Genomic DNA, 14032 nt, shown 5'->3' on the forward strand with positions numbered 1-14032 from the left:
ACTCTTTCTTCTGGAATATTTTATACCCCATAACTTCTCTCCTAACCTCTGCTCACTTGAGACAAGACCATATTTGACATCAGGGGCCATATTTGCTGACTACACGTCTTCCTTTTCTTCTCCTATATCTTCCCACTAGTGACTCCAAGGTTGCAAATGCAGATGGTGATGGACACTCAACTGCTTTGGACACGGTTCAAATGGACTCCAGCCAATGATAGTTTTGAGAATCTGATACTTCAGAGAAAATATAAAACCAGAGCTATCCAGAGGAACTCTAGAGTCACTGGGGTGGGGACGGTGACCCCTAAGCCAGTCAGTCCCTGTTGATTCTTTTCCTGCACTGGGTGGGGACTGAGTCACCAGCAGTGGCAGAAGGGCCAACACACATTGGACTCAGCCTGGCATACAGACCATATCCCCTGTGATAAACCACCACATCTCTTCAGGATATTTATTTCCCCTCTCTCTCAGAGGAAGTTGAGGCTATTGTTTTGGCAACCAGAGGAGCTGACCTTCTTGGTTTGGAGTACGGGTGGGGCCTAAGAATAATCACTAATATATAATGTGCATTATTTCACAATAGTGCGTCGTGGTCACGGATACAAGTGTGCTACAGGGTTTCCACGCTACTTGGTGCTAAGTGGTTTGCATAGATTATTTTACTTCATCCTTCCCATAATCTTAGCAGGTGGGCATATTATCATCCCCAATTTACATATACAGAAACTGAGGTCTAGACAGGTGAATGAATTGCCTAAGGAAATAAGTGGTAGAGCCAGGATTTGAACCCAGGCAATTGGGCTCTAAAGCCTGCCCTCCTAACCACTATGGTCTGCTTCCTCTCTAATCAGATGATAGGGTGAGCACTTAATTCCCTGGCAACTCTGTACCGCCGGGGAAGCCTGACACGGTTGCTCTCATTTCCATCGTCAACCAAGTGGGACGGCATCTTGCACTCACCATTTTCAAAACTGAACCCGTGATTACTTCTCCCCCATTGTCCTTCTCCTGTATTTGTGACAAGCATCCCTAGCTATATACTCTCCCAAGATAGAAACCTTAGAGACGATTTTTAACATAAAAATTTGGTAAAGGGGAATCAGTATCACGTGTACATGCTACAAAGTCCACCAGTTAAGTAAGTTTCTTCCCATATCTGTCCCCCAGGGTGGGGTTCAATTACATCCCCTAAAAAGGTATGTTGAAGTTCTAAGCCACCTTTCCTCCCGTACCTGTGAATGCAATTTTATTTGGAAATAGGGTCTTTGTAGATGTAATCAAGTTAAGACAAGGTCATTGAGGTAGGTCTTAATCCACTGTGACTGGTGTCCTTCTAAGAAGATAGAAATTTGGACAGAGACACAGAGAGAAGACAGTTGTGTGAAAAAGGAGGCAGAGATTGGAGTTATGCTGCCACAAGCCAAGGAACACCTGGGGCAACCAGAAGCTGAAAGAAGCAAGGAAGGATCTTCCTCTAGAGGCTTTGGAGGGAGCATGGCCCTGCTGACACCTTGATTTTGGACTTGTAGCCTCCAGAACTGGGAGACAATAAATGTCTGCTGTTTTAAGCCACCTAGTCTGTGGTCCTTTGTTAGAGTAGCCCTAGGAACTCGATACACCCAGTTTTCCAATTCCTCTCAGATTTGACACTGGTTATCAGTTTCATATCTATACTTTCGGAGATATAAGTATAGATAGCAAATACACATGTGTATATTTCACACAAGGGTGACACCTTATACACTATTCTGTGTGGTCTTTTTCACTTGATAACACGCCAGGGCCATTTAAAAAAAGTATAGTAAAATATATTCAGTGCCCCTTAACCTAAACACATGTACACACATAATTACATGTATCCATGAAACGCTAACTCCCTAAACCCCACTCCCCCCAGCCCACCTGGGCCTTTTCTAACACTTTTCACTCTATCACCCCCCACGTTAGTCACCAAGTCCTGCTGCTTCTACCTTCTCTGTGGCTGTAGCATGCTCGCCATCTCTCTGTCCCCATGCTTCTGCCTTAGTCCAGCTGTCCACATCTCTCACCTGGATTCTTTCAAGCTTCTTGGCTCCAGGCCCCTTTCCCTGCCCTCCTCAGCGCACTGTACAGGCCACCACCAGCCCCTCTTTCTACAATATATATCAATGTCATTTCCCTGCTTAATAATCTGTGATAAGAATCATCAACTCCTACAGGATACAGTCAAAGTTCACTGGCATGGCATAAAAGACCTTCCCCGGGCTGAATTTAGCCAAGTTTTCGGTACCACGGCTGGTTCACAGGAGGCACTCAACAGTCCTGCTGGCTGAACCCTCTGCTCTTGATTTGAAATCCTTGTTTCCCCCAACACACGTTCCCATCTTGAGGCCTTTGCATATGTGGTTCTTTTTGTGTGCACTTATTTTTCTAATACCCTCCTTCTTCTTCTCCTCTCTTCACCGTCTCTACCTGGTAAATCTGTTTATTCTTTAGGATTCAGATCAAACAGTATCTCGTGCATTTCTAGCTCTCCCAGACCTCGATCTTTACTGCCTGTTAGAGCATTTACCAGATTGTTCCCTAATGACTTTGACCCCTCTGCACAATCGTCCCTCCCAAGTCTAACTCATAGTAGGTCAGCCACACAGTAGGCGCTTGGTATGTGCCTATGGAGAGCAGGGCTGCCTTGCCAGCTCAGCTTCTGGAGCCAGCTCCATGGCCTGTCCCTGACACTGTTAGGGGAGAATAGCTGAGCCCCAAAGTGATCCTCCTGGGATCAGAGAGAGGGCAGTTTCCTGTCTTCCAGGAGGCGATAATGCACTGACATCAGTGCAAGGGCAGCGGCAGCTCCCACGGAGTCGCCTTGGGGCCTGCAGTGTGGATTTTATGTCTGCTGGAGGTGAAGAAGGGGCTGGCATTCCGTGGCTGCACTTCCATGGCAGCCCCGCCGGGGAGGCCATGGGGAGCTGTGGGATTCGTCTAGAGCTGGGCAAGGACAAGGACACTCACAGGGAGAGGTAAGAGTGGTTCTGACTCTGGGAGAGGCTGGCAGCATTCCAGGGCCCCACAGAGCCGTACCCAGGCCCAGGTGTTCTACCGCTGCAGGTGACCCCCTGCGGGAGAAAGCGTGGAAGCCCCACGTCTGAATTCAGGGGTCGATGTGGACATGACTGAGAGAATGGCTGGCATAGATGTAGCCCAAGATGTCCCAGCCCCTGTCTCTCCCAGACTCCTGACTAGGACACCCCGCATGCCTCCAAAGCAGGAGAGTAACACTGTCCCCTCCCCTTCAAGGTCCTCAGGTGCTCTCTGGACAGCCCCTCGATCTGTTCTTCCCTCAATTCCTCTCTACCGTGTTTTGACTTTCTTTGTAGAACTTATACTCTGTGAAATTATCTTGCTCATTTGTTCACCAGTGTTTATTGTCTGTGTCTGCCCAGCAGGGACTCTGTCGCCTCTAAGCCCAGAAGAAGACCTGGATCCATCTGGATGAGGCAAAGAATGGATGGAGAGCATCTGGCCTTCTGACACCAAGGGCTGGAATTCCTGTCACCTGGGTGCTCATCTTCTTAAAGGGCCACTGATGTTTATCGGAACTAGGGCCAGCAGATCCAACAGCACAAGGCCTGTCTCCTCCTTGACTCGGCAGCACTAGATGCTGTGGTCCTTCTGGGCAGCAGCTGGGTCTTTCCTGACTTGGTCTCCCTGTGCCCCACACAGGGCTTGGTGGGCCATCAGCACCTCATCCATATTTGGTGAATGAACCCGAACTTTCAGCTGTCATTATAGGGCTAGGTAAGAGGAACCAGAATTTTAGGACAGGTACTATTGCGGCACAACCTTCACCTTAGAACCCAGTTTGACTTGCAGCGTACAAATAGCAAAAGCTGTTAACCTCAAAAGGTGTCCAGGAGACCTGGGACGGGTGAACAGTAGCAGATCAAACAGTGGTGCAATTCACTAAATTCACATGTGGCTCTCTGTGAGGTTCCTCATCCCACGAAGCAGCTGTCACCCTCATCTTTACAGGAGAGGACAACAGCCCTGTGAGAAGGGCTAGTGACTTGCCCAAGGTCATCTCTAGAAAGCAGCAGACCCAGATGACAGCATCTGGTGTGGGGTTTGGCACTTAGTAGGTACTCAACAAATATAACGAAAGAGCAAAGGAAAGGATATGATGACCCAGGGCTCCTGAGTCCCATCCTGATAACTCTTGGTGCCTTACACCCCAAAACGTATCCACTTTGAGACAGCTCAAAATTTGGTTGAATTTAAGAAACACCTGCAAAAAGATTAACCGTTTTCTAGAGCGAGATCATGGTTCTAACAACCCTCAAATCCTATTGGTAGGTGCTGTGTAGCAGCTAAGATAGGAAGCGGGAACACCCCTTACTACCATTATTTTAACACAGCCTCACTTTGGAGCAGAAAACCTGCCTCTTACAAATATGGGGAAAACAACTTTTTGCATTTTTGAAATGTTTCAAAGCCAATTAAAAAAGAAAAACGTACAAACCCTGCCAGGAGGTACCATTTGTCCTGTCCCTTATTCTATTGCCCAAAAGACAGGAAAAAGAAAGAAAAAAAAAGGGGGGGGAATTTCTCAGGGGTAGATTGTCTGATACTTGAATTAAGGAAGAATACATAGGTCACCCCTTCAAAACTGCAGCCGCATCAAATGGTATTCCTCTTGAATAAACCTGATCACCATGGTGAGGCTTCTCTGCAGCCAAATGAAGACCAAAGCAGAAATCCCGCAGCTTCTGACCAAGGTCACTCTGAAAATCAATGGCAGCACATGTGCCAGGCCTGGGAATCCTTGACTTCGGTTGCTCTGTCCTGGCTGGTGTCCGGCCTCCTCCCACCAGGAAACCTCAGCCAGCTGGGAGGTAATATGTACTAATGGTTACGGATGCCCGAGTCTCCCACACCGAGGTCCAAGCTCCTGCACTTGTCAGGCCGCCCAACTACCTGAATTTTTCTAGGGCTGTTTGGGACAGGGGAACTCCACTCTGACTGACTCAGACCTAGGAGCCTGTCTGGCAACTTCGAAGATGAATGTCTGGGAGGGGAAAGAGACAAGCAGACTATATATATAGATTTTTTAACTCTACTCGCCAACGCCTCCTGCCAGACCTCATCTGCCTCCCGGTAGCCGGTGTGACCTAGGATAAGTTCCATAATCTCAAGTAACCTCAGCTTTCCTATTTGTAAAATGGGACAATAAAGTCTGCCTTGCACATTTGTTGAGGAAAGCACACCATGAAGACTGTTAGTGCAAGGCTCAGAGTAAGGATGTCTGCACAAACAAAACTTCTCTGATCCTGCTACCCGTAAACTGAAGACAGTAATTCCTACCTCATGTCACATTAAATGAGATTGTACAGCAGTACCTATATGTTGCCTAGACTGAAAAATAGGTACTTTAAAAAAACAACTCATTCATCCTTTCACATACTGAATTTAGTCTAGTTAATGGAACTTGTCTTACACTTATTATTTAGGAAAGCTAATGAAAGACTCTAGTTTAGTTGTTTTTCGTTGAAAACGATTTCTAGACTAAATGAAAATATAGCTGAAACAATCAATTAGTATATTTTCTATGCACAAATCATTCTTCTAGAGACCAATGAGTCCAGAATTGAGAGATAAATGACCAAAAATAGCCCAGAGACTCACGGGGAACTGACTTCTTTCTCGCCCTGCTCTAAATGTGTGTGTTTTGGCCTGCCAGGATATCACACTCACAGCCTGAATGCCATGCGGAGATCTCAAACTGGACGGATGTTGAAATTGAACTCCTTCTGGCATGACTGCAGAATAACACACACTTGGTCCCTAGACCATGGAGTGAAAACTCCTTGCTGGACGAGGGCCACAGAGATGCATAGTGGCCCTTGAAGCTCACGTTCAAGGCCTGCAGAATTACGACAAAGAACACAGGCAGTTTGAAGAGAGTTGCCAGCATTCTCCAAGAGGGCTGAGTCTAGGACTAGGGCGAGGGACCAGAAAACATGGTTATGTCTCTGGGTGTCTGGGTTTGATATCCGGCGCCTAACTCTGTCACTTCATACCTGTGTGATGTTGGGAGAGTTACCTAATCCTGCTGGGTCTTGATTTCTTCCTCTGTAAAATGGGACAGCACTACTTTCCCGGGTAACAACAGTGTTTGTTTGGAGGCTCACATGTTAAAAGCCTTTCAGAATTATAAAGCAACACCTAGGTGTGAGCCTCCATTATGAGTTCAGGGATAGTAGAGACCGGGACAGTGCTAGCTCGTAACAACCACGTCGTGAGCATTTATTCCTTTCAGGCATTGTCTGCATAGGTGCTTCATGTTCATAACCCTGCTTTGTGCTTGCACCAACCTCCAAAGGGAGCTGCTATGAAGTCCCTGTTTTGGGTGGGGAAATGAAGGTCCAGAGAGGTTAACTAGTTTGCCCAAGGTTGCACAGCTAATTAACCATGTGGTGGGATTTGGATGCAGGCAATGGGACTCTGGAGCCCAGCTTCCTAACCTGTAAGTTGTGGGGTCTCTTGAGAGCATGACAACCAAGGAGTACTTTGTCAGCAAGAGTAAAAGAAACATCTTACTTTTCACACCACCCAGCCGCCCCAGGCTTCCTGCAAGGAAGAAAGCTAGAATCTCAAGGTCATCCCAGGTTGGAGCTGGGGCAGTGAGCAGGGGTGATGGGAGTGAGTTTGCCGGTAGGGTGCCACACCCAGGAAACAGGAGGCAGGAGAGTCTGGGGAGCAGAGGATGGGCTTTGGAGTATGTGCCACAAGAATCTCAACCCTGGCACCTCCACCAACAAGCTGTCCCACCAAGAGCTTCCTAATCTGCAAAACAGGAAGATTACACTAACCTTAGGAGGCTGCTTCAGGGACTAAAGGAAACAACGAATACAAATCTATCGTTGCAACTGATAAATGGCACGTAAATGCTTAATAGATGGCTGCTCCCTGGCCTTTCCTTGAGATCTGCTGTTATTCTAAGTGATAAGGAGTAAGGGATGGTGGCACAGCCAGAAAATGCCTAGACCGAAACCTTAGAATAGTACAAGTCAATTGTTAAAACTATGGGCCTGGGGGGGTCTGGGCTACCTGAATTCATATCCTGGCTCCACTACTTACTAGTCCCTGTGACCTTGGGCATGTTACTTAACCTATTTGTGTCTCAGTTTCCTTATCTGTAACGTGGGCATAACAGTACATGCTGCATAGGGTTTGGGGAATAGATATTAGTTTATCTGTGTAAAGCACGTAGAACAGTGCCCAGTATATGGTAAGCATTCAATAAACCCTGCAATGATGGCTTGGATCAGCCCCTTGCTGAGGGGTATCTCTGGGCTGCTAGTGGGCTATGTTTGATACCGCAAACCCTCCATTTCCTTGCAGACCCCTAGTCAGATCTTGGAAGAGTGAAAATCGCTGCAGTCTGGCCACATGATTGGGCCAGATGAACTTCAGAGGAAGGGCAGTTTCTCATCACGTGGGCAGGGGGCGTTTGAAAATATGGACAATGACCACCTGGTAAACAGCCCAGGGAGTCGGGAAAGCACACACACACCTCGGAGTTTCTGTGTTTTTGACATTTGGAGTCAGGTTTTGACTCAGCTGAGTGAGTTGTTTTATTTCTTTTGCTTTGGATGAAAATGAGCACCCATGCATGGGGTACCCGAGCAGCCCATGAATAATTCCCACCTGCCTGGAGAGGAGACAGAGGCGTGAGAAACAGAGAGCGAGCCACTCCATCCCCAAGCACGTGAAAAAAAGAGGTGTGCTCCTCCCTAGCCAGAAATTGTACTCCGCAAGCTTTTGTTACAAAACTACAGGAAGACCAAAATTTACTTCTTGTGGAGGGAGTGGATGGGAGGTCGAGAGGGAGGGAAAGAAAGAGAGAGACAAATCACGAATAGAAAGAATACGAAAGAAACAAGGCAGAGGGTGTCTTGTAATTGAAGAATCAGGGCATTCCCACATAACAGCCTTGCTGCTGTCCTCCATCCATCCCTGGGGCGCGTGGGGCTGGCTTATTGTTAAGCCCACGCCTGTCATTTAAACCAGCACAGCCTCAATCTCGGTGGCGAGGGCAACGTCTGCTCGCCACCAGAGCAAACCGCCCTGCAGGACTCAGACTGGAGGCGTGGATGCAACGAGTCCCAAGCCCCGCGGGCTGCCGGCAGCTTCCTTCCTTCCTTCCTTCCGCCCGCCGGGACGCGGGCTGGGCGAGTGTCCGGGAAGGGCGCCCCCTCCCTGCGCCCTGCCGCCCTCCCTACCTGAGCTGGCGCGGCTCGCAGTCCACGCCTGGCAGCAGCAGCCGGGCCGCCTGGCGGACGTCGTCGCTGTCCATGGAGAAGCTGCGGCGGTGGCCGGCGTGTGCCACGGCCACCCGGATCCACTCCATCAGCGGCGGCAGCACGAGGAAGGGCCTGCAGCGGGGGAGTGACGTGGAGATGCGTTAGGGCAGCCGGGCACGGGGGCTGCCGGCGCAGCTCCCCCGTCCCCAGTCGTGGCCTGTTCCCTCCATCTCCCGGCCCCATCCTGCGCTCCCGGGAGACCTTGCCTCTGAATTCCAGAGTAGCGGGAGAGCCTTTGGAGACATCCTGACCGCACTGGTGACCTCGGGGCAGGCTGTCCCGCGTCTTTAGGCCTCAGTTTCCTCATCTATAAACCGGGGATAAAGTGACTGTGAAAGGCTAAGACGGGACTATTCTGGGAGCATTATCTCCCTCCGAGATCATGTGAACATAATGAGATGACTCACTTAAAGCACCAAGCACAGGGTCTGGTGCTTAGTAGAAAACCCCCCCACAAGGCCCGAGGGGATTAGTACTTGGGGCTCCCTATTCTGGGCGCAATGTGAAGGCGTCCTTCAGCTCTCCCGTCCCATCCCCAGGCTGCTCCCTGTCATCCTTCTGAAGCTCTCCCAGGCCTCAGCTCTGCCCAAGCACCCAGCGGCCAACAGGTTTTAGCACCTGGGAAAGGCGTAAAGAGCGCCAAGTCCACCAGCAGCTGCCCAGTCACAGCCCGCAAAGGTGGCGGGCCCAGGGGGCCTTGGCCCCAGGCCCGCAGCTCTGGGAGCCCTCAGGTTTCTCACCTGCTAATGGGATCACAGCAGGGTGTCCAGCCAGGGGCGAGAATGAACTGAGACAATGCCTGTGGCTGAACCATAACTTTCTAAGTGCAACCCATTTTGTGCCAGCTTCCTGTTTCTTCCAGAGATGATTATAAATCTCTGTCCTCACATAAGGATTACAGAGGAGAGGGGCGGAGCTTTGGAAAAATGATGAGACCTGAGCCCTCTCCCAGGAATTCTGATTTAATTCACTGAGGATGGGGGCAGTCATTGGTAGTTTTCAAAACCTCCCCATGTGAATTTAACGTGCATCAGAATTATCTGGAGGGCTTGTTAAAATACAGATTGCTGGGCCCGACCCCCAGAGTGTCTGATTCAGTAGATCTGGGGAGGGGACCAAGAATTTGCATTTCTAAGGAGTTCCTGGGTGATGCCGCTGCAGCTGGGCTGAGGGGCCAGGCTCAAAGAATTTCTGCTCTAACGTGTTGATAGAGGGCTTGGGAATCACGTGTGTGTGTGTGTGTGTGTGTGTGTGTGTGTTAAAATGCACCTCCCCAGCCGTATCTCCATACATGTTGATTGTGTAGGGTCCAGGAATATAATTTTAATAAGCAGCCCGTATGCTACTGATTTAGGGAGACCAAGGACCACACTTTGAGAAACACACTGTGTAGATCAAAAATGCTTCTTACCATTAAACAGGGCTGAGACTAGGATGAGACAAGTGGGGTGTCCAGGGTGCAAAATTTGAAGGGGTCATGAAATTTGTTCTAGGTGCTTCTCTTGCCTTACCCTAGCCCTGGTGCTGACACTCAGTCCAGCATGGCTGCCATGGGAATGAGAGGGGGTAGTAAACAGACAGTTTACAAGGCAGAGAACCCCTCACTATATGCAGATGTCATGAGCTTCCCACCAAGATTTGGTGGCAGGTTCTGGTTTCCCAGAGTAGGGCCTATTTATCCAATGCTAATAATATTCAACAGCTAAGTGTATTACATTCATCTCAGTTAATCCCATTTATGATCTCACCTAAATGCTTAGGACCAGCTAATGAGCTGGGAGTCAGACCCAAGTGTTTTGACTACATAGTCCATGTGCCATAACACCATGCGATACCGACATTCTCTTGTCCAACTTCCCAGCATGCACTCTGTTACCCAGCACACACCTGTTACCTGAGGGGAGCTGATCTGGTCATGGACCTTGATAGCACACCTTGTGCAGTTCTATCAATGCAGTTCATCCCGTCTGAAAGGACTCCAGCCCTTTAAAAATCTATACCTCATGTAACCTTCAAACCACAGTTCAAATTCCCCCTCTCCCTAGACATTTCTCCTGATGACTCCACCCTACCTGGACCCCTCGCATGGTGGACTGGCCTTACCTGCTGTCCTTGCAGATGCCCCATCAGAATGTAAACTCCACGGGGCAGGGACCTGGGACTGCTCGGGACTGCTCAGTTCGCTGATCCAGCCCCAGTTCCTGGCAGGCCGTAGCACTTAATAAATGTTTGTTCATGAAACAGACTAAAATTTACCAATTTCTTACTGGGTGAAATGGATAAAAATCAAGTTTCTGGAGCCATGGACCTATGGGGCAGGCTACCAGGTTATTTCTGCCTGAATGGGCTTGCTGCTAAGCTGTCTCCCTCGTTCTCTCATTCTCTCCATCACCTAAACTGAATCAGGCACCCAATAAACACACACTGACTTGAAATTGAATTGGATTTTATTGTCTCAGGTGAGCAGGACTTATTTTTGTCACCACGTCTCCATCACTGCTGAAACTAGCCCCGAGTGCTCAGAAAACTCCCCTGGGTTGTTCTGCAGAGGCAACAGTCATCCCTCTTCTGCCCCCATCACCACTTTACTTTGCTCAGTGCCCCCAAAGCACAGCCAAGCACTGAGCCTAGTCTTGGGGGCTGTGTTCCTTGGGGGCTGAACTCCATCACAGGCTGCCCTTCGGCTGCTGCTTTTCACATGAGATGCCAAGGCCCAGGGCAGGCAGCCAGCTCCTGATGAATGCCAAAAGAGGAGAAAAAAACGTCTCTGCCGCCTTCAAAACACCACCTTGACCAAGACAGCTGGCAGCACCAGAATAAGAAACCTTGATCCCTGGGATTCCAGCCTCCTCTGAAATTTTCTATGTACCTATTCTGTCCTTTCAACATTGCCTTCTTTTCATTCCTCGGACCTCAACAGTTTATAAGCTCATGAATTCTTTGCCAGCAACTCATTTAAAAATCTTCTTATCTTGTCTACTCAGAGTGGAAAAAAATAGTACGATTTTTGAATTTCTTTTGGAGGAGTTGGATATGGGAAAGAATTCTAGGGTCTTGAGTTAAGGAGAAGGTAGAGAATGCTGAGGGGAAAAAAGAGTGCATTCCCCTTATAGATTTTTGAAGAAAACATTGTTCCACTGGCTACCAACTTTGTTCTGAAGTTGTATGTAGTGACCAAAACCTAGTGTGGTGACCAAAACCTAGAGGGAGCTTAAGGAGCTCATGGCTTAATGAACTGGGTCTTTAGGTTGTATCAACATCAGGACCATGGGGGGAGTCTGTGAAAATTGCCAAATCCCTAATTTCAACAGGACGGGGTGGGGCCCGGGCATCTGCATTCTAAACAAGCTCCTCTGGGAATTCTAGAACAAGCCATGTTTGATAATCCCTGACTGGTGGCCTGAGGTGAACAGAGGGGGCACACAGTCAACTCAAATAGGGCAGTGGCCACTGAAATCTTTGCTATGGGGTTCAAAGAGACGGTCTGTGGGGTGGGACCAGACTCTCTAGAAGGGAAGGGAAAGCCTAGATGGGCTTCTTGCAGGATCAAGAGAGCAAGTCAGCTCAGGAAGTTTGCTGGGACCTGTCTGAAATGTGAAGAGAGAGCTCTGGTGACGGGGGTGACTATCTAGAATTGAAAGGAGTTTGGTTGGGGAGGGGCTGAGCGCTAAAGAGGATGGTAAGACATGTGGGAGAAGCATGGTTTGGGATTCTGCAGAACTGAATTCCAGCCCTGAATCTGCCTGGACCTCACAGTAGGACCTCTGGCTCCGGCCTGTAAACGTTTGACTCTCAGTGCCTTCATCTGTAAAATGGGTGGGTTTGGATCAGATGATCTATTTCAGGAGTCAGCAAACCTTTTCTGTAAAAGGCCAGATAGTACATATTTTGGGATTACAGGACACACAGTCTTGTTGCAACTACTCAGCTCGGCCATTATGAGAAAACAGCCACAGATAACACATAAATGAATGAACTTGGCTGTGTTCCAGGAAAACCTTCTTCACAAAATCAGACAGTGGGTCATAGTTGGCCGACCTGGGGTCTATCTGGTTTCCTCCTTCTGTAAACCTTTATGAGTCTATTGCAATAGCCAGCTGCCTGGGGGCTTAGGAAAGGTCCCGGGTGTGAAGCAAGGAAGGTGGGAATAAGCACAGAAAGGTGCTAGCGATGGGGATAAAAAGCTCTGGAGAGATTAGAAAATAGGACCCCGCCACAAAGAGGTCATGGCTGGATTTGGGGAAGACTGAGCCACAGGCATACCAGAGGCCATACCTTCAGTGATAAAACCCAAACCTGGCCATGGTGTGTCACTGATAAATGTCATCTATTGACATCATTTATTCACCCAACAATCCTTTAGGGAACACCAAATTGGACTCACACTTCCAGGGGCTGGAGATAGAGTGACCAGAACTCACCAGGTCCTTGTTCTCATAGACTTAACAGTCTAATAGAGAGACAGATAAGAAACACATAAACCAACAAGTATGGAACAAAGCAATTACAGTTGCGATCAGTGCCGGGGTGCTGGGGTAGACAATAAACAGGGTTGAGGTGGGAAGGCCTCTCTGAGGAGGTGACAAAGCCTCTAAGATGGGAAGGAATCAGCCATATGTGAACGTGTGTGCAAAGGGATGGATGTTCCAGGCAGCAGTAATAGCCTGTGCAAAGGTCCTGAGGCAGAAAAGACCTTTATAGCTCACCAAGGGCTTTCACAGGCATCATCTCCTATTTGTCCCTCCAGGGCACATGAGGTGGCCAGGACATGTGTGAGGAAGGATCTGTAGTAGGCTGAGTTCTGGCTCCAAAAGACTTGACACCTTTATTTTTGGACCTCTAAAACTGATGTGGGACAACTGCCCTCTAGAACTGTAAGAGAATAAATGTGTGTTGTTTTAACCCACCCGAGTGTGTGGTAATTTGTCACAGCCGCCACAGGGAAAGAATACGATCATGAAGCCAGGGTAATGATAAGGCCATGGCGAGTGAGGCTGGAGACACGGCGATAAAGAAGAGGAAGCAAGTATTAAAGTGGGAAGAAGGGCATCCACAGGGCTCTGGGATTCATGTCAGATACCTAACCTGCCTTGTGCCTGCAGTAGGAGACAATATGGGCTGAAGTGTATCCCCCCAAATTTGTATGTTGAAGCCCAGTAATACCTCAGAATGTTTAACTGTATGAAAATGAGGCCATTAGGGTGGGCCTTAATACATTATGAGTGGTGTTCTTACAAAAGGAGATTAGGACACCCAGAGACACCAGGGGCGTATATGCACAGAGGGGCACCCATGTAAAAGTCGCGGCAAGAAGGCGGCCATCTGCAAGCCAAGGAGAGACGCTTCAGAAAAAAAAACAAACTGGATGCAACCTTGATCTTGGACTTCCAGCCTCCAGCACTGTGAGAAAATAAGTATCTTTCGTGCAAGACACCTAGTCTGTGTTAATTTGTCACGGAAGCCCTGGCAGAATAATACACCTGTGGTTTGACTTAAGCCCTGCCCTGCCCATGAGGTTTTAGTCTGAGGGAGAAGAGCGTCAGCTTCTACCTCAAGTAAGTTCAAACTCTTTAGAGAGCTGATGCTTTCGGTTCCCTTCCTTTAACCTAGTGACAACAGTAGATGCTTTCAAAGCCATCTGGAGGCCGTCCAGTGCAGAGGTTAGAAGCTCAGGCTTTGGAGAGAGA

The 14032-nt window shown here is 48.7% G+C and overlaps 1 protein-coding gene across 3 annotated transcripts in view; it reads right to left on the reverse strand.

Annotated features, from left to right (window-relative positions):
• ABTB3 (ankyrin repeat and BTB domain containing 3) overlaps positions 1-14032 on the reverse strand; it is a 281036-nt gene that overhangs the window by 56466 nt on the left and 210538 nt on the right. For all 3 annotated transcript variants that reach the window (XR_004424216.1, XM_033118603.1, XM_033118604.1), the window contains exon 4: positions 8265-8417. Coding sequence is in view for 2 of the 3 variants with exons in the window: in XM_033118603.1 (XP_032974494.1) it covers positions 8265-8417 (153 nt within the window). In the remaining variant the exon portion in view is untranslated. The remainder of the gene's footprint in view (positions 1-8264; positions 8418-14032) is intronic.

The sequence above is a fragment of the Rhinolophus ferrumequinum genome, chromosome 10, assembly GCF_004115265.2.
Source record: "Rhinolophus ferrumequinum isolate MPI-CBG mRhiFer1 chromosome 10, mRhiFer1_v1.p, whole genome shotgun sequence".
Classification (NCBI taxonomy): Eukaryota; Metazoa; Chordata; class Mammalia; order Chiroptera; family Rhinolophidae; genus Rhinolophus; species Rhinolophus ferrumequinum.